The following is a 27,556-nucleotide window of genomic DNA, read 5'->3' on the forward strand; positions in this document are numbered from 1 at the left end:
CTATGGGTCTTGATATGGTGCATGTTAATGATTAACCAACTCTATTTGAGAATTGGTACATATGGAACTGTGTCAAACTTTATAATTATAAACCCAAGAGATTCTGCAGATACTGAAAATCCAGAGGACTCTTGGACTGAAATTTTGACTGTTTATTCTTCTCCATAGATACTGCCTCTACCTGCTGAGTTCCTCCTGTATTACTCTAAACTTTCTAATTAGCTTGGGTTCTAATCGCTTTCCAGAATCATGAAGACAAAAATAAAGCTGACACTCCAGTGAAGTACTGAGGAAATGGAACACTGTCAAGGGTAATATCTTTTACGTTAGGCATTGAACAAATTTCCCATATGCTCTCTCAGCAGATATCTTGATTTCCTTGCCACTGGGTCAAGAACTCATTATGTCAAGAACAATTTAAGATAACTGATAAATGGATTCATAGGAAAGTGAGGACGATTTTCTTTGCAGAAGAAATTGTGATCTAAAATATCCTGCAAGAAGCAGTGATTAGAAATATATTCAACAGTTACTTTTAAGAGAAAACTAGATAATTGCTTTAAAGGGAACTTTTTAGGACAATCAGAAAAGATCAAAGGGAATGCCACTTCATGCATAGCTTTTTCTGTTGGAGAGCCGATACCGGTCTGATGGGTCACGTAGGTCCCTTCACTCCTGTACAATTCTCTTTTTAAGGGGTCAGTGCAAACACAGCCAGAACATGGTTATGTCACAAGAGATACTTTTCTTTCTCCCAACATCAAGTTTACACAGCTAATAGTGCACAAAGTCTAGCCTTAGAAAGAGAGTCTGGCTCTTGGAAGGGAAAATGGCAAGGGGTGACTTCTTCCCATTAATGCTGGACTTCCATCATGGCACAAAATGCTGCCCTTGATTCCCATCACCCATGTGTAAGGGCAGAGCTCATCTGCAAAGGTGGAATTTTGAAACTTCTACATGGCCGATAACACACGTTGTGAAACGCACCACAGAACAGACCCGAAGAAGACAAAGGAATAGAGCTATGGAGTGCAAACACTAGGAAATCTACCCATTGAATCATACAAAGACTGCTGCATCCTTTCTACTGAATAAAGAAAACAGCCACGAGGAAGACATGTAAATAGTTTCTAACATTCAATTTACCAATTAAATGGTTTTTCCCCTAAATGTTCTCAAGTGTTTTCAAGTATTGCAATTCATTTTTATTTTGATTTCTTTTAATAATCTTGTATTAATGTATTTATTTTCTAATCATTTTGAATGTTTGTGAAGTATTCAATCCCCTTGACTGCTTATCACATGGCTATGGCGATCCTGGGGTCTGGGTTTGCCACATGATCGGACAAGATTGTGCAAGGCATTGTGCATCACTGATTAACTGGGAGTGAGTGTGAAGTCTTGAGATTGACAAACTTGCATGGTTTCCACCCAATAGTGAAGTCAGGGTCTTTAAGCTGTTCAGAGAGTCTTCAGGAGCCCCTGTGATGTGGTGTAGTGTTTTACTGGGTACTCTGTCACCTTGTGGATGAGGGAAGAACAGCAAACATCTGCAATTGTGCATACAATCCCTTGTCATCTGTTAGGGTTAAAGGGCATGTGGACTTCCCAAGGATAAAAATTAATACAGATATCCCTTAACCCTTTTTCCTTGAAGACAATACGTATGCCCTTTTGACAGCATTAACTAATAAACAACTCAAAATGTTAAAATACCTAAAGGAAAACTACGCGAGTTAAAACTGTTTGAATTGAGTGCATTGAAACAAGCAACGATCAGTTTTGAAAGCAGATGGTGTATGAATTAAGTCTGCTCTCCATTAGTACAGTGCAAATCAGAGAGCCACTTGATAAAAACTGGCTGGGAAATAGACAGTGATAGGGTCCTCAATGTGCAGGTGCAATGTGATATACTAGTTCAGAAATACACAAAGTGGGTCCTGAAGCTGACCTCACAAGTTTGCAGACAGCTGATCAGTGGGGAATGGGAGCTGAGTGAAAAACCAATACACATCCTCGAAATACAGTGTCAGAAGCACTAGAAAGAAATCACCATTACATTATTTACTTTGTGGAAGTTTCATTAAATGCAGCCAAAGGACAAATCTCAACCTACATCATAAAAACAGAATATCTGAAGATGACTTTTTGTTGCTCTCACCTGATTTGGGTCGGAATATGAGTCTGTTCTGCACCATATGAACGGTGATCAGGGTCATCAGCGTGGAAATGAATGGGATGAGATAGCCCAGGTTTTTGGCAATCGACTGCTGAAGGTAGGCAATACTCGCAAACACAACGACCGAGTTCAAGCTCACAAACCAGTGAAACCTGTGGGAAGATGAATCGCAAACTGGCATTCAAAATAGGAGCACAGACTTTTAAGGAATCTATTTACACAATGATACAGCAATCCCAACATGAGGTAGCAGTGAAGCTTTGAAGCAAGCTTTGGAGAAGGAGGCCTTTTAACCCTTGGAGTGCTTTGTTGGAGGGCTGTCAGATTCACATTCAGATTTGCTTATCACACATACGGACAGTGGAATGCGCCGTTTGCGTTAACGGCCAGCAGAGCAACGGATGTACTGGGAGCAGCCTGCAAGGGTCACCACACACACTGCCACCAACAAAGCATGCCCACAATGTTCAGCAGAACAACACAAGCAACAACTACAACGACAAAACAACTGCAGTGGAGAGGGTGAGTAGTTCCTCAGTATACACATCACCCAAAGTCTCACTTGGACTGTACACACTGGCTGTGTGGCAAAAGAAAAGCACAACAGCATCTCTCCCACCTCGGTCACCCCAACCATAAACTGTTACCGCTGCTTCCGTCTGGCAAATGGTACCGCAGCACTAAAGCCAGGACCAACAAGCTACGGGACAGCTTCGTTCTACAGGCCATTAGACTTATAAATTCACATGTCTGTACATCGCCAGAGTCATAATGCAAAGATTTTTACTCCGTCACTTTGTGGGATGAATGTAAGGTCTAAATAAATTCAAATGAAAAAACTAGCCCCTTTCCCACCCACTCACACACACAGTCAGGCCTCCAACACCAAGACAGGCCATCTCTGGGCCTCCGGTCCTTGGCCCCTTCAAACTAAAACTGATCCCATTGTACTGCTTCTCCACCTCACTTCTTCAAAGTTGTCGCACAAGTTGGTAGGGAAGGAATATGGTGTGTTGGCCTTTATTGGTTGGGAGAATTTGGTTCAAGAGTCACATGGTAATGTTGCAGCTCTATAAAACTCTGGTTAGACCACAGTGTTCAGTTCTGGAAGGATGCAGAAGTTGCATCCTTTAAAGAGGGTGCATAACAGATTTACCAGGATGCTGTCTGGATTAAACAGCATGTCTTATGAGGATAAGCTGAGCACACTCGGGCTTTTCTCTTTGGAGTAAAGCAGGATGAAAAGAACTTGATCAAGGTGTAAAAAAATGACAAGAGGCATACATAGAGTGTACAGCCAGTGCCTTTTTCCCAGTGAGGACATATTTTAAAGATGATTGGAGGAAACGATGGGGGGAATGTCAGAAGTAGTTTTTTTACAGAAGATGGTAAGTGTTTGGATTGCACTGTCAGGGCTGGGGTAGAGACAGATACACTAGGGACATTTAAGAAACTCTTAGATAAGCACATAGATGAAAACAAAATGGAGACTATGTGAGAGGGAAGAGTTAGATTGAACTCTGAGTAGGTTAAAAGGTTGGCACACATGGTGGTCTGCAGCACCTGTACTGGGCTGTAATGTTCTATGTTCTAATGACAGAGTTTGTGGTGGTATCAGCTGGAAAGGGTGTTGAAGGCCTGTAGGACTGTCTAGAGAAATGAGGTCAGAGGAGTGAGCTGCGGGAACTCTGAAATGAGAGAAAGCTGAAAATACTCAGCAGTTTAGACAGCATCTGTGCAGAACATTACACAGTAATGACTTCAGATTCAGATTCACTTACTTACCGCATGAACATTGAAACAGATAGTAAAATCCATCATATGCTTAAACAACCAAGATATTCTACAGATTGCTAGGGACAACCCACAAATTTAATCAGAAATGTCACTTCTGATACAAACTGGAAAGGTTGTTAACTGGAGTTGTTGACTTCAAGTTCAAGTTTAATTGTCATTCAATCAGATATGACTACCCATGAATACAGCCAACAGAAACTTGTCTGCCACTCCTCTGACTTTACAACAGCAACTACACTTTAGCTATGAACATCAGATCATGAATGGTGGTATAATTTCAAGCTCTTTTTCCTTGTATTCACTGGAGTGATCCACAAGGTAAAGAACGTGAAAATAGAGTACTGTTTCACAAGGCATAATTTAAGGAGGGCTTAACATTAGCAAAATGAAGTCATTTTCAAACCCTTATCAAAAGATGTACAAAATGATTGGAAAGGGTGGACACTGACCAATTGAAGAAGGTTAGAAGCTGGTGCTGGCTGCAGTCCTGGAGGTGATAAGCCCTGAATGGGCAGACAATGGCACGAATTCCTCCCGAGCCCAAAGACGCTGCTGTGAGGGCAACGTAAAACAGCACAACCTGCTCGCTGTCGGTGTGGATCTTATGGTGTGCATCAATGTAGAAATCCTCAAAGGGGAACGCAACCAAGGGCAGCATAACTGTACCTTCGGAATCAGGCAGAGAAAATCTTTTTAGCAAAGAGGAGGATCTCTTATATAATCTACACACTCTCTATGCTTTCCAAAACTACCATTGAAATACTGTCAGCCATTCTGAATAACATGAGACCCCTTGAAGAGAAAATAAAAGTAATGAAAATAATACAAAGAGCATATTTATATATTTATTGACAAATAGTGCGGAACAGACCCTTCTCGTCCTCCGAACTGCACGCCCAGCAACCCCCGATATAACCCTAGCCTAATGATGGGACAATCTACAATAACCAATTAATCTATCAACTGGTACGTCTTTGGACTGTGGGAGGAAACTGGAGCACTGGGAGGAATCCCACCCAATCACGGGGAGAACGTAAGAACTCCTTACAGACTGCGGTGGAAGTTGATCCGTGGTCAGTAGTACTGTAAGGTATTGCACCATGTCACTGTGCTGCCCAACACAGAACACGACTGCACAGTACAGGCCCTTTGGCCCTCAAAGTTGTGCCGACCCTTTTACCCTACTCCAAGATCAATCTACTCTTTCCCTCCTACATAATCCTCCATTTTCCCTCTCATCCACAAGCCTTTCTAAGAGTTTTTTTAAAATGCTCCTAACATATCTGCTTCTACATCCATGACTGTCAGTGTGTTCCATGCACTCATAATTCTCCATGTAGAAAACTTACCTTTGACATCTCCCTATCCTTTCCTCCAATCACCTTAAAATGATGCCCCTTGTATTAGCAATTTCTTTCCTGGGAAAAAAAATCCTCTGGCTGTCCACTCTATCTATGCCTCTTATCATCTTATACACCTCTATCAAGTCACCTCTCATCCTCCTTCATTCCAAGAACAGTCCTAGCTCACTCAGCCTAACTTCATATGTTGTCTAATCCACTCAATGGTATCTGAAGTAGGAATGCTGGTCAAAAGGAGAATTTCCTAATGTTTCTCAGTGTTGCAAATGCAGTCTTCAACATCAATTTTGAAGGTGCATGTTACCACCAACAGAACCATCTTTTGGAATGAGCTGCCAAATCCTTGGATCCTACCATCCTTCCAGGTGGGTGCATTGTAACAGTTCAAAGAAGAGCAGTTCTTTCCCTTGTGTCCAGATGAACACTTCCGTCTCAATCAATGTAATAAATAATGAAGAAATTACATTTATTGTCTCAGCTGCACAATAGCCCATTCCTGTTCAGGGCATGCATTCAGACCTCAGCTAAGAAATCTCTCAGACACTGTTGACCAACTGCCTACAACAAGCCACTAGCTCCTGCTACATGTTAGTGACGTGTCTAATAGCTGCTTAGGGGTTCTTTGCAGAAATTCATGAGTGGGACACGTGCTGGGTTTTCAGAAGTCTGATGAAATGTGAATAAACTTGTATATTTTAAATGAATTTATTGCACAGCAGGCCACTGTGCTCCTATCCAGTTCTTTAAAGGATATACTAGAGGGAAATGATCGGCGAGGCAAGGGCCCAGCAATGTGTCCTCTAAGGTGTGTGTGTGTGTGTGTGTGTGTGTGTGAGAGTGTGTGTGTGTGTGTGTGTGTGTGAGAGTGTGTGTGTGTGTGTGTGTGTGTGTGTGTGTGTGTGTGTGTGTGTGTGTGTGTATGTGTGTGTGTGTGTATGTGTGTGTGTGGTGTGTGTGTGTGTGTGTGTGTGTGTGAGAGTGTGTGTGTGTGTGTGTGTGTGTGTGTATGTGTGTGTGTGTGTGTGGTGTGTGTGTGTGTGTGTGTGTGTGTGTGTGTGTGTGTGTGAGTGTTTTTTTTACACATTTTTTGCTACTAGTGCACAAATGAATTTAAATTGCGCACAGAAGTTTGGCACCCTCTACCTTGTTGGCACGTTAAGTATATTTCACAATTGTACACAATCACATTTCTTTATTTTCTCCAGTCCCGATGAAGAGTCTTGGCCTGAAACATCAATTGTACTCTTTTCCACAGATGCTGCCTGGGCCGCTGAGTTCCTCCAGCACTTTGTGTCTGTTAATCACCCTTCCCTTTCTGGTTTCTGAAGCAGATGGTGTTGGCAACATGGAGTTCGCGATGATTTGTCTGCAGATTTTAGAACTGGCTTACTTATACTATTTTTATTGAAGAAATTATTAAATCACTAATTCAGTGCGCTTATGTTGTTGTCACTGAGCAAAAAATTGCACAGCACAAGATGTTTGCACACACTGCTCATTACAAATTAGACCATAAGACCATAAGATATAGGAACAGAAATGGGCCATTTGGCCCATCAAATCTGCTTCACCATTTCATCCTGGTTGATCTAATTTTCCTCTCGGCCCCAATCTCATGTCTTCTTGCCATATCCCTTCATGCCCTGATCAATCAAGAATTTATCAACCTCTGCCTTAAATATACATAAAGGTTTGGCCTCCGCAGCTGCCCGTGGCAAAACATTCCACAGATTCACCACTCTGGCCAAAGAGATTCCTCCTCATCTCGATAGAGGGAACATTGGATGTGACCATGTGTTCTTAGCATGTTATGCAGGTGTGACAAGTGTCTGCAGCTAACCTCACTTCTGATAATGTCCCAGTATCTGTTAATCCTTGAGAATTCTGGGTTGCAAACAAGGCGGAATTATCTGATCATCTGGCTGCTTTCTGTCAACTGTGGTTCTCTGCTTTACTGTACCTCAATGACGGTGAATTATTTGTGATCCACCAAGTTTCAGAAAGTTTGCTGCTTCTTGCATTAATTTTTCCACTTCCAGCATCGTATAATATTAAATAATTTCTGCATGTATATAAATTAATGTAACATTATAATTCATAATTAAACAATCATGAAAAGACAGTATTTGTAGAAAGATTTTTCAATCAAGACATCTCATATTATAACTCAACTATGTGAAGCATTATTGAAAATATTATCCTAATGATTTACGGTGCTTTCTGGAACTTACCTTTATTGACAAAGTAATAAATTTGTCTGCCTCTATTTCTGCTTTGAAGGAGCTTGACTAAAACTCATAAATAATTGTAAAATGTGGTCTTGATTTCAGAGTGCAACCAGATACGAGTCAGAAGACCATTGAAATTCACTTGAAATTCACGGCTCCCTATTTAAAGGCTCTGCAGAATTAAAATATTTCTAGCAAAAATAATCCAGCTCAGGTATAGTACCTATTTTAGGTGATTAGCTCTTAATACGTGGATCGTACATTTTTTATCTTATACACTTTCTTTTCTCTTAACTCTCAGATGAAATGGAACTGATCGTCCAACTTATGTTGTGGAAGCAGACCACATCTGACTCTCCCCAGTTGTTTCTGGTATGGCTTTCTGTATCCACACAATGCCAAACCCACAGGGCTGCAGGTCAGTAGCAATCATGCTCCTCAACCACCTTCTAAGTTACCTTCTGGTCATTTGGCCTCTATCTTTGTGTCCCGTTGTGCTCCTTGGTTTCCAATCAAGACTGGCAGTCATGGCCAGATCAGCTCAGCCTGTGATCTGGGTTTGATTACTTCCTCAGCGGGCTTGCTATATTACCATTGTGCTCCTAAACGGGGCTCAATTTTAGCGATACTATTAATTTATTTTTGCGGATTCTGAATCTATTCGACCTCACGCAGGACTGTTTAACAGACGTTGGACTTATTAGAGATAAAGGGATAAAGATTAGCTTTATTTATCACATGTACATCAAAACATACAGTGAAATGCATCATCTGCGTCAAATCAAATCAGCGAGGATAGTGCTGGGCAGCCTGCCAGCTATGCGTTCTACGCCAACATAACAGGCCCACACCTCAGTAATCCTAACCGTCGTTGGAACATAGGAAGAAACTGAAGCACCCAGTGGAAGCCACACGGTTATGGGGAGAGCATACAAATTCTTCACAGACAGTGGCGGTAATTGAACCTCAATCTTACAGCTGTAAGATGCTGTGCTAACCACTACATGACTTTTAAGAAAAGCTCTATTGAATGTGAAGATTCACTTATAAGAATCAACTAAGTGGATTTTGAAGCTGTTTATTTGGGTTTTCTTAAGGAAATGAGTACAGTATAAACAATAAACAAATACAGTGGATTCTGGTTAATTGGGACACGTCAGGACCAGTACATTTTGGTCCAATTAAGTGGCTGCCCCAATCAGCTAAAGTTTCATGGAAATAGTTAAAAGCTATTAAAAAGCCAATTTGTTCTAACAATTAGTGTATTTAAATGAAAATACAGAACAAATGAGAACATCACCAATACCTCTACTGTACTATGAAATTGTGTATTCCTTCCTAATAATCACCAACAGAGGAATTCATCCGCTATGTTTTTGATTGAGTGTGAATGAACAAAATCAGGGCAGACACCTAGTGCCGATAATGGACTGTCTTTGTACAATGCTTTCACCAAATGCATCCTCCAAATCTTTGAGATGATTCCCAATACCTTCAAATTCCGTGTAATTCATAACTTGTAGTGAAGTCATTTCATTTTCACCCGGGCTGTTTCTTGCATCTCCAAGCCTGAATGCTTGAAAATCCCAGTGAGCAAAATAAATAAATTTGTAATAAATTTAAATAATTTAAATTTATTATAATAATTATTATTATTATACCTAAATAAATGAAGGCAATTCTGGCTATTTTCTTGATTTAGTTTTTGTTCTTTAAGAGTTGTCCCAAATAAACGGCTGCCCTAATTAACTGGGCCCAATTAACCGTAAAACACTGCATTAAAATACAGCTACTGTAATTCCAACTATTGTACCCCTAATTAATGATAATATTCGGCTAACACTCAATGACAAATTTATATATAGTTTGTTTGAAAACAAGAGAGTACTTTTTCTGATCCCACATTCAGACCAGGAAGCTGAACTGAAAGGGACGGCGAGCAATCTGCTCAGCTAGTTATACCACCCACAATCTATCAGGTCCAGCTTTTATGGGGAGCTTTGAATCCACCATCAGAGGAAACTAAGATCAGGTAATTCTCCTCTGAAGCATCAAGAGGGTAACTTTTCCACGACTTGTATGCACAAAACAATGCTCATCCTGGAGTTCCACGTTAAATTATCACTGTCCTGTCATACAGAAGACCCCCATGGAATCACTCCACAGCAAAAAATTTAATATCTAAAGAGGAGGAGCATTTATTCCACCTCAATTAGAACTGCCCATGTTTTTGTGCTTGAAGAACCATTTCAAGATGAAGCCAAGAATCTAGCATTGCTGTGTGTACAAAGTTGTAGTGAGCACAAGTCTTTAATTTGTTACACAATAACAAGCAGATTCTGACTGAGAAAGATGTTGAGGTTTACACAATGAGACCTCTTCCTCCAAATAAGTGTCATCTTGAATTTTTCATCATTAGTGGTTATCCTCATCTTCTTTCTTATCATTGCCAATGTCTTCAGCTCCTGAGCACTTGCCTTGATTGTCTCTCCAATCCCCTTGCCTCTTGACTTCCCCTAATTCACCCTTCTTGCCACGATGGCAGGACAGAAGATGTGAGCCATTTCAACAGAGTATTTCAGCAGGCCAGGACAAAAGGGGCTGTAGGCCATATTTGACAAGTGTAGGTTAAGGCCCTAATTTAGTCATCCATGATCTTAACAAAGCTACTTAACAAGTGACTACTTAAAACCTTCAAGAGATTAATGAGAATATTTTAATTCAATATATCATTTGTGGCCACCTGTAATTTCCCTCGGTTACAGTTGGGGTCATAACAGAAGTTAATCATTTCGCTATGGGCTCTGTGTCAAAAATGAAGTACACCAAAAGAGTAACCATGATCCTGATGAGTCGTTGTGGCTGGTTGTTTCCTGACCACTATTAAAATTGCTCGCTTTTCGAATAAAATCCATCTTTCCATGGATTTGAACTAATTCCTTTGCATTACTAGGCCTATAAGACAATAGGTATACCACCCTCTGTTCTTTAAGTTAACTGATCACCAAAAGGAATGTTACCACTCAAAGAACAACTTAACTTCCAACAATGAGATTCACATTTTAAATAATGAGTCGTGGCATCGTGGTTGTATTGGTGGATGACTGAGTTCAGATCCCACTATCAAACCCCTCTCTAGAATCCTTATGGACAAAGACGGCAGGGTCACGGGAACACTACCACCTCCATTTCTCATTTGAGTCACAGATCAGCCAAACTTTGTGAACTGTCAAGATTGCTTTATTGTCCTGAAACTCGCTACCTAATAGCAGGCTCCACTCTGGCCTGAGGATGACTTGCTTCCACTCCAGTCCCACAGGCTCTGAGGTGGCTCATGAAGCCAATGCAAGGCCCTCAAATGGGGCATGCAGCGAGCGAGAGATACGTCACTGCTACTTTTTTTACAGGCTGCTTCTAAAGAATACACTCAGACTCCCTGACACTCAGCGCTCTCCTTTCATTATGACCATCAGGGAGAAGATTCAGAAGCCTGAAGGCCCACAATGAATGTTTAGGAACAGCTTCTTCTCCTCTGTCATTGCATTTCTAAATCGTTCATGAACACTACCTCATTATTCTTCTCTTGCACTATCCACCTATCTATTTATCTATCTAACTATCCATATCCACTAGAAAAATAGAAACATAGAAAATAGGTGCAGGAGTAGGCCATTCGGCCCTTTGTGCCTGTACCGCCATTCAGTAAGTTCATGGCTGATCATCCAACTCAGAACCCTGTACCTGCTTTCTCTCCATACCCCCGATCCCTTTAGCCACAAGGGCCATATCTAACTTCCTCTTAAATATAGCCAATGAACCGGCCTCAACTGTTTCCTGTGGCAGAGAATTCCACAGATTCACCACTCTCTGTGTGAAGAAGTTTTTCCTCATCTCTGTCCTAAAAGGCTTCCACTTCATCCTTAAACTGTGACCCCCCATTCTGGACTTCCCCAAATTCGGAAACAATCTTCCTGCATCTAGCCTGTCCAATCCCTTTAGAATTTTATACATTTCAATAAGATCCCCCCTCAATCTTCTAAATTCCAGTGAGTATAAGCCTAGTCAATCCAGTCTTTCTTCATATGAAAGTCCTGCCATCCCAGGAATCAATCTGGTGAACCTTCTCTGTACTCCCTCTATGGCAAGAATGTCTTTCCTCGGATTAGGGGACCAAAACTGCACACAATATTCTAGGTGCAGTCTCACCAAGGCCTTGTACAACTGCAGTAGAACCTCCCTGCTCCTCTACTCAAATCCTTTTGCTACGAATGCCAACATACCATTTGCCTTTTTCACCGCCTGCTGTACCTGCATGCCCACCTTCAATGACTGGTGTACAGTGACACCCAGGTCTCGTTGCACCTCCCCTTTTCCTAATCGGCCACTATTCAGATAATAATCTGTTTTCCTGTTCTTGCAACCAAAGTGGATAACCTCACATTTATCCAAATTAAATTGCATCTGCCATGAATTTGCCCACTCACCTAACCTATCCAAGTCACCCTGCATCCTCTTAGCATCCTCCTCACAGCTAACACCGCCGCCCAGCTTCGTGTCATCCACAAATTTGGAAATGCTGCATTTAATTCCCTCATCTAAATCATTTATATTGTAAACAACTGGGGTCCCAGCACTGAGCCTTGTGGTACCCCACTAGACACTGCCTGCCATTCTGAAAAGGTCCCGTTTATTCCCACTCTTTGCTTCCAGTCTGCCAACCAATTCTCTATCCACATCAATACCATACCCCCAATACCATGTGCTTTAAGTTTGCACACTAATCTCCTGTGTGGGACCTTGTCAAAAGCCTTTTGAAAATCTAAATATACCACATCCACTGGCTCTCCCCTATCCACTCTACTAGTTACATCCTCAAAAAATTCTATAAGATTCGTCAGACATGATTTTCCTTTCACAAATCCATACTGACTTTGTCCGATGATTTCACCTCTTTCCAAATGTGCTGTTATCACATCTTTGATAACCGACTCTAGCATTTTACCCACCATCGATGTCAAACTAACCGGTCTATAATTCCCCAGTTTCTCTCTCCCTCCTTTTTTAAAAAGTGGGGTTACATTAGCCACCCTCCAATCCTCAGGAACTCATCCAGAATCTAAGGAGTTTTGAAAAATTATCACTAATGCATCCATTATTTCTTGGGCTACTTCCTTAAGCACTCTGGGATGCAGACCATCAGGCCCTGGGGATTTATCTGCCTTTAATCCCTTCAATTTACCTAACACCACTTCCCTACTAACATGTATTTCCCTCAGTTCCTCCATCTCACTAGACCCTTGGTCCCTTACTATTCCCGGAAGATTATTTATGTCCTCCTTAGTGAAGACAGAACCAAAGTAGTTATTCAATTGGTCTGCCATGTCTTTGTTCCCTAAGATCAATTTACCTGTTTCTGACTGTAAAGGACCTACATTTATCTTGACCAATCTTTTTCTTTTCACGTATCTATAAAAGCTTTTACAGTCAGTTTTTATGTTCCCTGCCAGCTTTCTCTCATAATCTTTTTTCTCTTTCCTAATTAAGCCCTTTGTCCTCCTCTGTTGGTCTCTGAATTTCTCCCAGTCCTCAGGTGTGCCGCTTTTTTTTTGCTAATTTATATGTTTCTTCTTTTGGACTTGATACTATCCCTAATTTCCTTTGTCAGCCACGGGTGCACTACCTTCCCTGGTTTATTCTTTTGCCAAATTGGGATGAACAATTGTTGTAGTTCATCCATGCGATCTTTAAATGCTTGCCATTGCATATCCACCATCAACCCTTTAAGTATCATTTGCCAGTCTATCTTAGCTAATTCACATCTCATACCTTCAAAGTTACCCTTCTTTAAGTTCAGAACCTTTGTTTCTGAATTAACTATGTCACTCTCCATCTTAATGAAGAATTCCACCATATTATGGTCACTCTTACCCAAGGGGCCTTGCACGACAAGATTGCTAACTATCCCTTCCTCATTGCTCAATACCCAATCTAGAATGGCCTGCTCTCTAGTTGGTTCCTCGACATGTTGGTTCAGAAAACCATCCCGCATACATTCCAAGAAATCCTCTTCCTCAGCACCCTTACCAACTTGGTTCACCCAATCTATATGTAGATTGAAGTCACCCATTATAACTACTGTTCCTTTTTTGCACACATTTCTAATTTCCTGTTTAATGCCATCCCCAACCTCACTATTACTGTTAGGTGGCCAGTGCACAACTCCCACCAGCATTTTCTGCCCCTTAGTGTTATGCAGCTCTACCCATATCGATTCCACATCCTCCAAGCTAATGTCCTTCCTTTCTATTGTGTTAATCTCCTCTCTAACCAGCAATGCTACCCCACCTCCTTTTCTTTCCTGTCTATCCCTCCTGAATATTGAATATCCCTGGATGTTGAGCTCCCATCCTTGGTCACCCTGGAGCCATGTCTCTGTGATCCCAACTATATCATATTCATTAATATCTACCTGCACATTCAATTCATCCACCTTGTTACGAATGCTCCTTGCATTGACACACAAAGCCTTCAGGCTTGTTTTTACAACACTCTTAGCCCTTATACAATTATGTTGAAAAGTGGCTCTTTTTGCTTTTTGCCCTGGATTTGCCTGGCTGCCACTTTTACTTTTCACCTTACTACTTTTTGCTTCTACCCTCATTTTACACCCCTCTGTCTCTCTGCACTTGTTCCCATCCCCCTGCCACATTAGTTTAAAGCCTCCTGAACAACAGTAGCAAACGCTCCCCCTAGGACATTGGTTCCAGTCCAGCCCAGGTGCAGACCGTCCTGTTTATACCAGTCCCACCTCCCCCAGAACTGGTTCCAATGCCTCAGAAATTTGAATCACTCCTCTTTGCACCATTTTTCAAGCCACATATTCATCCGAAATATCCTCCTATTTCTACTCTGACTAGCACGTGGCACTGGTAGTAATCCAGAGATTATTACCTTTGTGGTCCTACATTTTAGTTTATCTCCTAACTCCCTAAATTCACCTTGTAGGACCTCATCCCATTTTTTACCTATATCATTGGTACCTATGTGCACCACGACCACTGGCTGTTCACCCTCCCATTCCAGAATGTCCTGCAGCTGCTCAGAGACATTCTTGACCCTTGCACCAGGGAGGCAACATACCATCCTGGAGTCTCATTTGCGGCCGCAGAAACACCTATCTATTCCCCTTACAATCGAATCCCCTATCACTATAACTCTCCCACTCCTTTTCCTTCCCTCCTGTGCCGCAGAGCCACCCATGGTGCAATGAACTCGGCTGCTGCTGCCTTCCCCTGATTAGACATCTCCCCCAACAGTATCCAAAACAGTATATCTGTTTAGGAGGGAGATGACCTCAGGGGACCCCTGCACTACCTGCCTACTGCTACACTGTCTAGTGGCCACCCTTTCCCTTTCTGCCTGTGTAGCCTTTACCTGCAGTGTGGTCAACTCACTGAATGTGCTATTCACAACTTTCTCAGCATCGAGAATACTATCATACTCAGGATACTATCAAAGGAAATTTATTATGTCTTACACTGTACTGCTGCCACAAAACAACAGAATTCACCACATATGTCAGTGATAATAAACCTGATTCTGCTTCTGAAAGCCCAAGATTTGACAATGATAGCTTATTCTTTTGAGCTTAAACATTTTGAAATTACCAACATTACATGGTGAACAAAAAAATCTAAGGCACAAACATTCTAGTGAATTGATTACAAGATTTGTTTTTATATGTCCAAAATGACAACAGCTGGGAGAGAAGAACAGCAAAGGCATATGCTACTGAGCCATTCTGTGACCAGAAACAGCAGCTACACCAGGGATGGCCAACCTATGGTGCATGCGCCAAAAGTGGCGGATTGGATGATTACAAGTGGTGCATTGCATCTCAGTGATAATAATAAAAAAGTAAGCCTACTCATGCAAAAAGTATTAACCAAAAACCGATTTGTAGAAAAAAAATCTATATCAGGAATTCAAGTAGCTTAGAGCTAGAAATGGGTTTTACTGAGAATAAATCTAAAACTTAGCAATTACTTTTAGCCATTTTATTACTTCACGCATATCTTTTAGCGAGTGTTATCTTCTTTCACATTAATCTGTTTTCAATTTTAAAAAATGTTCAATGAGTCAAACTAGGAAAGAAGGACTTCTGTCCTGCAGTCGTTCCATAACTGTTCAATACACGTTTGATACTTGTTTGATCCTGAGGCGCCAGGCGTCCACACCAGCAGGTTTTTGCCAGTCAGTTTACAATTGACACTCGTTCGCAACAGACTTGTGCTTTGTTCGTCCTCTGTGAACATTGCAGTTTTGTACTTTTTTGAAAATTAAGCCTTGTTTTTACATTCAGTTTCCCATCACAGTGCAAAAGAAAGGCAGAAAGTGATAGTAAGTATGAATTCAATGAACAGTGGGAAAATGAATTCTTATTTATAGTGGATCCTCAGGAAAACCGTTGTGCATTGTTTGTGAAAACACTTTTTGAAGACACGATCTTAATAGAAACTATAAAGCACAACATCTGACTGAAATAGAAGGAAAACTGAAGTTAGTACTTGGGTCTGAGTTACGGAAAGAATATGTGATTAAGAAAAAGGAAGAAATCAAAAGAAGACATAATATATTAAAAGTCCCACATCATATTCAGGGTATTTCATCTTCAGATCAACATGTAATTGCACTTGTTACATTATTGGCAAGAAGGGCTATTTTATTAAAATGGAAAGATACCTCTGTCACTACATTAATTGAATGGTTTTCTCAAGTAATGTTATGTCTCAGTTTGGAAAAAATTAGAAGTAGAACTTTTGACGCCCAATTCAATTTTGAGAGAAGATGGGGGCTCTTTTGCCAAATATTATCATTTAATTTGATTTATTTTATATGGTTTCCTTCCAATCTTATTCTATATAAACATGAATTGGCGGTTGATGATTCTTCTACTTTACATATATCGATGCTGCTAAGACGTATTGATCTGGGGGTTGATTCCTAATGGGTTTTCCCCCTTTTTTGGAGTCAGTGGTTTTTTTTTTCCAGTTAGTTGGGGGTTTTTTTCCTTCTTTCCTTATATATATTTTTTTTTTCATTTTCATATACTATGATAAGCTTTTTTCTCTTCTGCTTTATTAATAGTATATATATCAATTTGTTGAAGTTTTGTATCATTATATAGCTGTAGAAGATTATGTACCAATAAATATGAAAAATGATATATTAAAAGTCTCGTTAAGGTAAGTAATATTTATCTTGTTTTTATATTAAATCAATATACCATGTAAAATGCTTAATATGTCTATATTAACATACTTTTACAAGAATTGAATGGGAGTACAAGAGTTGTATGGCACATCTGAACTCGTGCGTGAAAGAATTGACACATGGAATGTAAAAGGTTGGCCACCCCTTAGCTACACTATCATGGGTAACAGGGGAATCAACATGGCAGACTACAGTGGAAAACACTTGACAGCAAAATATGACCAATTACCATGGCAACAAGAAATTAAGTTTATAGATAGGAAGCATATGATCAACAATACACAGTGGATTCTGGTTAATTGGGACACATCAGAACCAGTATATGTTGGCCCAATTAAGTGGCTGCCCCAATTAGCCAAAGTTCCATGGAAATAGTTAAGAGGATATAAAAAAAGACAAACTATCATTTAACTTAGTTACACACACAATGCTGGCATTCAGCCGGCCAGGCAGTACCCATGGAAAAGAGTTGACATTTCGGGCCGAGACCCTTCATCAGGGCTGGAAAAAAAAGGTTGAGAAGGCAGAGCAAGAAGGTGGAGGGAGGGGAGGGAGAAGTGCCAGGTGGCAGATGATAGGTGAAACCAGAGACGGGGAGGGATGAAGGAAAGAGCTGAGACGCTGATTGGTGGAAGAGATACCGGGCTGCAGAAGGGGGGATCGATAGGGGAGGGTAGAAGACAATGGAAGAAAGGGAAGGGGGAGGAGCACCAGAGGGAGGTGTGGGCGGGTAAGGAGATAAGGTGAGGGAGGGAAATGGGAATTGGGGAATGGTGAAGGGGGGGGAGTGTGCAATTACCGGAAGTTCGAGAAGTCGATGTGCATGCCATCAGGTTGGAGGCTACCTGGACAGAATATAGGGCTTTACTCCACCAACCTGAGTGTGGCCTCATCATGGCATTAGAGGAAGCCATGGACTGACACATTGGAATGGGGATATTTGGTAGAATTGAAATGGGTGGCCACGGGGAGATCCCTCTTTCTCTGGAAGGTGAAGTGTAGATGCTCACTGAAGAGGTCTCCCAATCTACGTCGGGTCTCGCAGATATACTAGAGGTGAAGTGTCACCTCACCTGGAAGGACTGTTTGAGACCCTGAGTGGTAGTGAGGGAGGAGATGTAGGGGCAGGTTTGGCACTTGTTCTGCTTGCAAGGATAAGTGCCAGGCAGGAGATCGGTGGGGAGGGATGAATGGACGAGGGAGCCACATAGTGAGCAATTTCTGCGGAACGCAGAAGGTGGGGGGGGGGGGGGGGAAGAAGGAAAGATGTGCTTGGTGGTGGGATTCGGTGCTCCCAGTGTGGCCTTCCGTATATCAGTGAGACCTGACATAGACTGGGAGATCGTTTTTTCGAGCATCCACACTCTATTTGCCAGAAACAGTGGGATCTCCCAGTGGCCACCCATTTCACTTCCACTTCCCATTCCCATTCCAACAGCTGCGACTAGGCCACACTCAGGTTGGAGCAGCAACACCTTGTATTCTGTCTGGGCAGCCTCCAACCTGATGGCATGAACGTCCAGTAATTGCAACCCCCCCCCTTCACTATTCCCCAATTCCCGTTTCCCTCTCTCACCTTCTCTCCTTGCCCACCCACACCTCTCTCTGGTGCTCCTCCCCCTTCCCTTTCTTCCAGGCCTTCTACCCTCTATCTCCTACTCAGCCCTGTATCTCTTTCATCAATCAACTTCCCAGCTCTTTACTTCACCCCTCCCCAGTTTCACCCATCACCTACCACCTTTTACTTCTTCCTCCCCCCCCTCCACCTTCTTACTCTGACTGCATCTTTTTCTCAAGCTGTGATGAAGGGTCTCGGCCTGAAACATTGCCTGTACCCTTTTCCAAAGATGCTGCCTGGCCTCCTGAGTTCCTCCTGCATTATATGTGTGTTGCTTGGATTTCCAGCACCTGCAAGATTTCTTGTGATTTAACTGAGTAATAAGTTATGTATTTAAATTAGAATATTCCCATGCTGCTATAGTACATAATATAAAAGGAGTTCCTAATAGTGATTGCCAAAGGAATTCATCCAGTGTACACTGCCACGTACTGGGTATCCAGGGGGGCAGCACCTCAAAGGGCTTGCCATGCCCAATCTGGGGCTGCTCACTCACTTTTGATCCCCACTGGACACTCACCTGAAGCTCCAACTAGCTGTTCTTGCGCAACAGTGGCCACACTATTTCGACAAGCGGGCTAAACGAGGTGAGCCTCATACCCTGGAAAATTAGGGTTACACCTATCCCCAGCGAGTGAAATCATCTCCTGCGGACTGGGCAGATGAAATTAACAGTGAGATCCAACTCCCAAGGTGGTGATCTGCAACGTTTTGCATGGAAGGAGTCAGAGCTCTCCACTGCAACCAAGGAAGATCCCAGTTTGTGCCGACTATTTGTACCAATGGACACAGACTTCCAGGGTTGAGAGAGTGGAACTGTTCCACCGCAAAGGCTTTTCCACTTTAAAATCTCTCCCGCACAGACTCCACCGTCATCGCTGGATACAACAGACAACCAACATGCTGCTATCTTCTTTTGATTGACTGTAAATGAACTAAATTAGCACAGACACCTAGTGCAGATAATGGACTGCCTTCATACAAATGCTTTCGCTAGATCTTAGTTTTCATTATAATATTCAAGTTGATTATCTATACTGTACAGTACCTTCAAATTCTTCGTAGCTCCTTAACTTTCTGAAGTAGTGAAATCGCTTCATTTTCACAGAAAGCCTGAATGCTTGTAATTGCAGTGAGCAAAACAGTTCTGAATTGTCTTACTGCTTATTTCTGGGCAACTCTCAGTGAACAAAACCACTGTGTTTTGAACACAAACACACGCAACTGATGCTATTTTATAAAACTGAGCACAGTGTAGTGTACAGTGGCCACAGAAGTTCACTTGACTGATGCTAGTTAAGAAACTGTTTAGGAACATTCTCCTGTCCCAATTAAGTGACGCAGAAACCCAAATAAACTAAGGGAATCCAGCTACTTTCTTGATTAAAACAACACACACAAAATGCTGGTGGAACACAGCAGGCCAGGCAGCATCTATAGGGAGAAGCACTGTCGATGTTTTGGGCCGAGACCCTTCGTCAGGACTAACCGAAAGGAAAGATAGTAAGAGATTTGAAAGTAGTGGGGGGAGGGGGAAATGCGAAATGATAGAAGACTGCAGGGGGTAGGATGAAGCTAAGAGCTGGAAAGGTGATTGGCGAAAGTGATACAGAGCTGGAGAAGGGAAAGGATCATGGGGCAGGAGGCCTCAGGAGAAAGAAAGGAGGTGGGGGGAACATAAGAGGGAGATGGAGAGCAGGCAAACGACTAAATATGTCAGGGATGGGGTAAGAAGGGGAGGAAGGGCATTAACGGAAGTTAGAGAAGTCAATGTTCATGCCATCAGGTTGGAGGTTACCCAGCTGGTATATAAGGTGTTGTTCCTCCAACCTGAGTTTGGATTCATTTTGACAGTAGAGGAGGCCATGGATAGACATATCAGAATGGGAATGGGACGTGGAATTAGAATGTGTGGCCACTGGGAGATCCTGCTTTCTATGGCGGACCGAGTGTAGGTGTTCAGCGAAATGGTCTCCCAGTCTGCGTCGGGTCTCACCAATATATAAAACGCCACACCGGGAGCACCGGACACAGTATACCACACCAGCCGACTCACAGGTGAAGTGTCGCCTCACCTGGAAGGACTGTCTGGGGCCCTGAATGGTGGTGAGGGAGGAAGTGTAAGGGCAGGTGTAGCATTTGTTCCGCTTACAAGGATAAGTGCCAGGAGGGAGATCGGTAGGAAGAGATGGAGGGGGGGGGGGGGGGAAACGAGTGGACAAGGAAGTCGTGTAAGGAGCGATCCCTGTGGAAAGCAGAGGGGGGGAGGGAAAGACTTGCTTGGTAGTGGTATCCCGTTGGAGGTGGTGGAAGTTACAGAGAATTATACGTTGGACCTGGAGGCTGCTGGGGTGGTAGGTGAGGACAAGGGGAACCCTATCCCAAGTGGGGTGGCGGGTGGATGGGGTGAGGGCAGATGTGCAGGAAATGGGAGAGATGCGTTTGAGAGCAGAGTTGATGGTGGAAGAAGGGAAGCCCCTTTGTTTAAAAAAGGAAGACATCTCCTTTGTCCTGGAACGTAAAGCCTCATCCTGAGAGCAGATGCAGCAGAGATGGAGGAATTGTGAGAAGGAGATAGCCTTTTTGCAAGAGACAGGGTGGGAAGAGGAACAGTTCAGGTAGCTGTGAGAGTCTGTAGGTTTATAGTAGATGTCAGTAGATAGGCCGTCTCCAGAGATGGAGACAGAAAGATCAAAAAGGGGAGGGAGGTGTCGGAAATGGACCAGGTAAATTTGAGGGCAGGGTGAAAGTTGGAGGCAAAGTTAATGAAGTCGACGAGCTCAGCATGCATGCAGGAGGCAGTGCCAATGCAGTCGTTGATGTAGCGAAGGAATACACCTGCCCTTACACTTCCTCCCTCACCACCATTCAGGGCCCCAGACAGTCCTTCCAGGTGAGGCGACACTTCACCTGTGAATCGGCTGGTGTGGTAAACTGTGTCAGGTGCTCACGATGTGGCCTTTTATATATTGGTGAGATCCGATGCAGACTGCGAGACCGTTCTGCTCTGTCTGCCAGAGAAAGCAGGATCTCCCAGTGGCTACACATTCTAATTCCACGTCCCATTCCCATTCTGATATGTCTATCCATGGCCTCCTCTACTGTCAAAATGAATCCAAACTCAGGTTGGAGGAACAACACCTTATATACCAGCTGGGTAGCCTCCAACCTGATGGCATGAACATTGACTTCTCTAACTTCCGTTAATGCCCCTCCTCCCCTTCTTACCCTATCCCTGACGTATTTAGTTGTTTGCCTGCTCTCCATCTCCCTCTTGTGTTCCCCCACCTCTCCTTTCTATCCCTTCTCCAGCTCTGTATCACTTCCGCCAATCGCCTTTCCAGCTGTTAGCTTCATCCCACCCCCTCTGGTCTTCTCCTATCATTTTGCATTTCCCCCTCCCCCCACTACTTTCAAATCTCTTACTATCTTTCCTCTCAGTTAGTCCTGACGAAGGGTCTCGGCCCAAAACGTCGATAGTGCTTCTCCCTGTAGATGCTGCCTGGCCTGCTGTGTTCCACCAGCATTTTGTGTGAGTTGTTGTTTGAATTCCCAGCATCTGCAGATTTCCTCGTGTTTACTTTCTTGATTAATCTTTGTTCTTTAAGAGTTGTCCCAAATAAGTGGCTGCCTTGATAGAGCAATTAACCAGAATGCACTATATATAGTAATAGAACACAGAACACCACAGTACAGGCCCTTTGGCCCAAGATTTTGTGCTGCCCTTTGAACCTACTCTAAAATCAATCTAACCCTTCCCTCCCACATAACCCTCTATTTTTCTATCATTTTCTCACTAAAACAATGGTAAATTCTAATAGGTCCCATACCTATGAAGTGAAGGAGTGCACAGGTATAAACCACCGTAGTCCTTCCCATGCACGACTCTACCAACCACCCCATCAGGACTGGAGTCAGGGTGTTGGCACCAATAAAGCACAGGTTGGCCATCGCCGCCTGGTAGTTTTTGTAGCCCAGTTTCAGAGTGCAGAACAGAATCATGTTGCAGACGATGCCAAAGTGAGTAAAGCGCTCACACAGCTCAACGGAGAGCAGGCAGACCACAATCTGCACCTTTTTTCTGGAATGCCGCATGCCTCCACTCTCGTTCCCTCCTCTTCTCTGTTGGGCTCCTTGTGGATTTTCCAGACCCATGGCCGCCGCCCCGGCCGTGTGAGGTCTGCGCGGTGCACCCGCCGGCGGTTATTATTCAGTCGTCAGACTGGTAGGAAGTACGGTTTGAATTTCGCGGGCAAGTGCGACTATTTCACGGCTTTAATATCGCGCCTTGATGCTGTACCGACGAGCGAGCTGTTTGAAAGGGGACTTTCATGACACATATTGATAATATTTTGCATAAAGATCCAGAAACCTTTGCTTTCTTTGCAGGGGTTGCTCGATCCGGTCTGCATATGAGAGATTTCCAGCATTAGCAACTTACTTTGAATCACTCTGCTGTTTGCAATGCTCTGGCACTTTACTCCCGTGTTACTTTATCGCTTGCACATAAGTATACTTGTAAACACCGAGGACATTAATCCATCCTTGAGCAACAGTCATGGACGTTGCTGCTCTAATCTCATTTAATGCATTTGTTAGAAAGGGGGGGGGGAGTTGCTGGGTGTGAGGTAGCGACGCTTCTTGTTAAACTACTTTGGGAGAATGCAAGTTGAGGTTGCAATAATGCATCCCGTCCGGCCGTGAGCCTAGCATATTCACCTCCCCCAGAAAGTACAGTACTGTAATACGTTTTTAGGTTGTGTATGGCAACAATTTCTTTGCAATTCAACGTTAACGATTGGTGAATTGCGCAACAAGTTGTTGCTGCCGGGGACCCTGCGTACAAACACCGCGGTGCCAAATTCCAGACGAAAACAAGTCGGAGGAGACTGTCACAGTGGATCTCACCGCGCCTTGTTTCGGAGACCAACCCTAAAGAAAAATGTTTGGCGATTACCTGCTTTTAAAAAAACATACTCCTCCGAAGGCAAGATTTTAGAAACTTACAGTGATACTGGGCGCAATATTACAATGTGATTACAATTTTCTGTACTTGAATTTATTCATAAATAAACTTGCAAGTGCACTTGCGCTAAGAAACCGACATCGTGGCAGCGAACAGCCAATGCTGTCCCTGGTGAGCTCTGATAATTACAACGGCTGCTTGGACCCTGTCTTTGGCCATGGAATGCTGGTTGGATCAGGATAAACTGCAGTCTACATTTCTGTGGGCGAGGGTGTTGGCATTTCGCGTCGGTGCCAACTCCATTTACGTGTCTGTTGCACGAGAGGAGGTTTTGACAGGTTCCCTGCCACGCACGCCCAGCACTGTCTCTTCTGAACCACTTTATCACAGTTCAGATTCTGTGAAACAACCAAATCGCTTTCCCTGGCTCGGTTCCTTCTGTAGGTGTCACGGTGCGAGTCACTCGCACCACCAGGGAACAGCGTGCAGACGGACGCCTGGCTGACAATGAGGTGGCCGAGGCCAACGCGCTGCAATTTTCAGTATTAAAAATAAACTGCAGATGCCTGAAACCTGAAATAATACATCAAGTCTTGATAGCACTCAGCAGGTCAGGCAGTATCACTGGAGGGATGGGGGTGTCAAGTCAAGTCAACTTTTATTGTCATTTCGACCATAACTGTTGGTACAGTGCATAGATGTGTGTGTGTGTGTGTGTGAGGGGGTTGGGGGGGGTGAGAAATAGAGTCAATGGAGACACACAGCACTGAAACAGACCACTTACCCCACTGAGACCAAACCAGTTATTCATCATCCATTTGAAAGGCCTTCAGAGGGTGGTCAGGTGCTGGGGTGGAGATACCTCTCTACCAAAGGAGGTGTAAGGCGCTCCTTCCCTCTGCTAGCCTGCAGGTCACCCTTGGGCAAAGTTTTGCACCTGCTTAGCATCCCACCCCCCACAATTCAGGGTTACGTGAAGCAGGTGGTGGACGGACGTATGAGCAGCTGGTGCATATCACAAGTCCTAGTTACGTGACCACTGCTGCTGGGCAGACAACCTCTGAAGAGTATTGGTAATGGCTGGAGTCACCCGTCTTGCAAAGACACTGGCCAGAAGAAGGTAATGAGAAACCACTTCTGTAGAACTTCGAATTCTCCAGCTTCTGGTAATTTCCTCCCTCTCCCTTCCCCCATCCCTCTTTCACTTTGCCTCCTCTTCTAGCTGCCTATCACCTCTGTCATGATTCTGCCTTCTACTACACATAGTGCTTTCCTCTTACATTCCTTCTTCACCTCTCCAGCCTATCCCCTCCCCCACCCTTGATCTTTCCTCTGATTGGTTTTTCACCTGCACCTTCCACCCTCCCCCCACCTTCTTTATAGGGCTCCTGCCCCTTCCTTCTTTAGTCCTGACAAAGGGTCTCGACCCAAAACGTTGACTGCTCATTTCAACGGATGCTGCCCGACCTGCTGAGTTCATCCAGCTTGTTTGTATGTGTTGATTTGACCACAGCATCTACAGTGTACTTCGTGTTTTCTGTAGGAAAACTTGCCAAAAGCAATCGTGGTAATGGAAAAGCCGCGATTGCCTACATCATACGACATGACACATTAACGAACGAATGAACAAACAAAGTGGATGTTGAGAGGATGTTTCCTATATTGCGAGAATCCAGGACCAGAGGACAACCCTCTAAAACAGATGAGGGAGAATCTCTTTAGCCAGAGCGTTGTGAATATATGGAATTTATTGCCACAGATGGCCGTGGAGACCAAGTCGTTGGGTATATTTAAAGCAGAAGTTGATAGGTTTTTAATTAGAAAGGGTGTCAAAGTTTATAGGAAGAAGGTGTTCCTCAGGGGTCAGTAACGGGACTGCTGCTTTTCACATTGTTTGTCAATGACTTAGATAATGGAATTGATGGTTTTGTGGCAAAGTTTGCAGATGATATGAAAATAGGTGGAGGGGTAGGTAGCAATGCGATTGCAGCAGGTCTTAGAGAAATTGGAAGAATGGGCAAAAAGTGACAGATGGAATGCAGTGTTGGGAAATGTGTGATAATGCATTTTGGTAAAAGGAAAATCGTGCAGACTATTATCCAAATGGGGAGAAGGTTCAAACATCAGAGGTGCAGAGGGACTTAGAAGCCCTCGTGCCAGACTCCCGGAAGGTTAATTTACAGGTTGAGTCTGTGGAAATGAAGGCATATGCAATGTTGGTAGTTATTTCAAGGGGAATAGAATAATCAAGGAAATAATTCTGAGGCTTTATAAGACACTAGTCAGCCCGCACTTGGAGTATTATCAACAGTTTAGGGCCTCATATCCCAGAAAGGATGTGTTCTCATTGGAGAGTCCAGAGGAGGTTCACGAGGTTGGTTGCAGGAATGAAGGGGTTAACAAATGAGGAATACTCACTGGAATTTTGAAGAATGCATGGGGATCTCATTGAAACCTATCGAATGTTGAAAGGACTAGATAGGGTGAGTGTTTCCTCTGGTGGGGTATCCAGAACTGAAGGGCACAGCCTCAGAATTGAGGGGCGACCTTTTAGAACAGAGGTAAGGAGGAAATTTTTAGTCAGAGAGTAGTAAATGTGTGGAATGCTCTGCCACAGACTGCAGTGGAGGCCAAGTCCATGTATATATTTAAGGTGGAAGTTGATAGTTTCCTGATCAGTCAGGGCATCAAGGGATATAGCAAGAAGGCAGGTGTATGGTGTTGAGTGGGATCCGGGATCAGCCAGCATGGAATGGTGGAGCCGACTCGATAGGCTGAATGGCCTAATTCTGCTATGTCTTATGGTCTAAGGCAGGACAATTGAGTTGAGAGGGATAATAAATCAGCCATAATTGAATAGTGGAGCAGACTTTGATAGTCCGAATAGCAAAGGGTTGAGCAGGAAGGAATGTGCTGATTGGAAGGGGAGTGAGTGACAGCAAGCAGAATGGTTAGGAAATGGGACAGTGTGAGTCTGCTTGTGGAGGGGATGAATGGGAAGGACAGGGAGTGTGAGGAAGGGACTGAACTAGAGAAAGGGTCGCAAGAATGAGTGGTTTATGGGAACAGGAATGCAAGAGAAATGTGAGTAAGATTAGCAAGTGAGAAGAGAGTGAGGCAGAAGGAAATGGAATTAGTTCCCCCAAGAAACCTTGGCTTCTTTCATTCTTTTACCAAATAATAACATGGCAGCCCCTTTTTTACAAAAGATTTCATCTGTTTGCGCCTGTTGTCAGATTGTAGTTATAATATTTTACCTCGTTTGTGGGTGTGGAAAACACAGAACAGAATGCTAAATTCTGATGAAAAGCTCTGAATAATAATCATTTAAAAGCATGTCTTTAAGAAGAATAAAAGAATGCCGGTAGTCAAGCAATAATTTGATCTCACTGGAATAAAATTCACACACAGTAATTACAGCTGCCATTCACCAGCCCACTTGGGGGAGTCCCACATTCAGATGTTGTGTGAGATATAACTGATAAAATGCTGTGAAAATAAAAGAAGGGATTTTGTCAGCTCCCCTTCTCCAAATTTATCAATTATCTACCATTTTGTGTAACAATTCTGCAACATTGTTAAAATAAGATTTGCAATGTAATCATTGTATGAATATTTTAAAACATCTCAAACCAGACCAAATATTTTGTTGTTCTGGGTGACGGATCTTAATTTTTTTTTCTGCCTTCACTTCAGCTGAAGGTATAATGAGTTAGTACCATAACCACCAGCAGCTCTCTACTGAATAACCAAACTCAGCTTTTTATCAGTTATACAATAATACAAAAGCTGCACATGTGAATCCTCAAGGGCTGCAGTGATTTAACTGCACGTGTGACACCGCTTTATAGCGCCAGCAATCACCCATTGATTCCCGCTGCTACTTGTAAGGAGTTTGTACTTTTCCTCTGAGCGCTCTGGTTTCCTCCCACATTCCAAAGACATCAGAATCAGAATCAGGTTTATGGTCACTGGCATGTGACGTGAAATTTGTTAACTTAGCAGCAGCAGTTCAAAGCAATACATAACATAGAAGGAAAAAAACAAAATAAAATAATAATAGAAACATAGAAAGCCTACAGCACAATACAGGTTAGTACCTATCCAGGAATCTCCTAAAAGACCCTATCGTAT

The 27,556-nt window shown here is 43.1% G+C and overlaps 1 protein-coding gene across 1 annotated transcript in view; it reads right to left on the reverse strand.

The window, feature by feature from the left end:
• slc15a5 (solute carrier family 15 member 5) overlaps positions 1 to 22,611 on the reverse strand; it is a 49,186-nt gene extending 26,575 nt beyond the window's left edge. Inside the window, exons 1-3 of the mRNA XM_059986784.1 lie at positions 22,287 to 22,611; positions 4,426 to 4,642; positions 2,162 to 2,331 (exon numbers count right to left, since the gene is read on the reverse strand). Coding sequence (XP_059842767.1) covers positions 2,162 to 2,331; positions 4,426 to 4,642; positions 22,287 to 22,611 — 712 coding nt within the window. The remainder of the gene's footprint in view (positions 1 to 2,161; positions 2,332 to 4,425; positions 4,643 to 22,286) is intronic.
• Positions 22,612 to 27,556: the final 4,945 nt, after the last annotated feature.

This window comes from Hypanus sabinus, chromosome 13, assembly GCF_030144855.1.
Source record: "Hypanus sabinus isolate sHypSab1 chromosome 13, sHypSab1.hap1, whole genome shotgun sequence".
Lineage (NCBI taxonomy): Eukaryota > Metazoa > Chordata > Chondrichthyes > Myliobatiformes > Dasyatidae > Hypanus > Hypanus sabinus.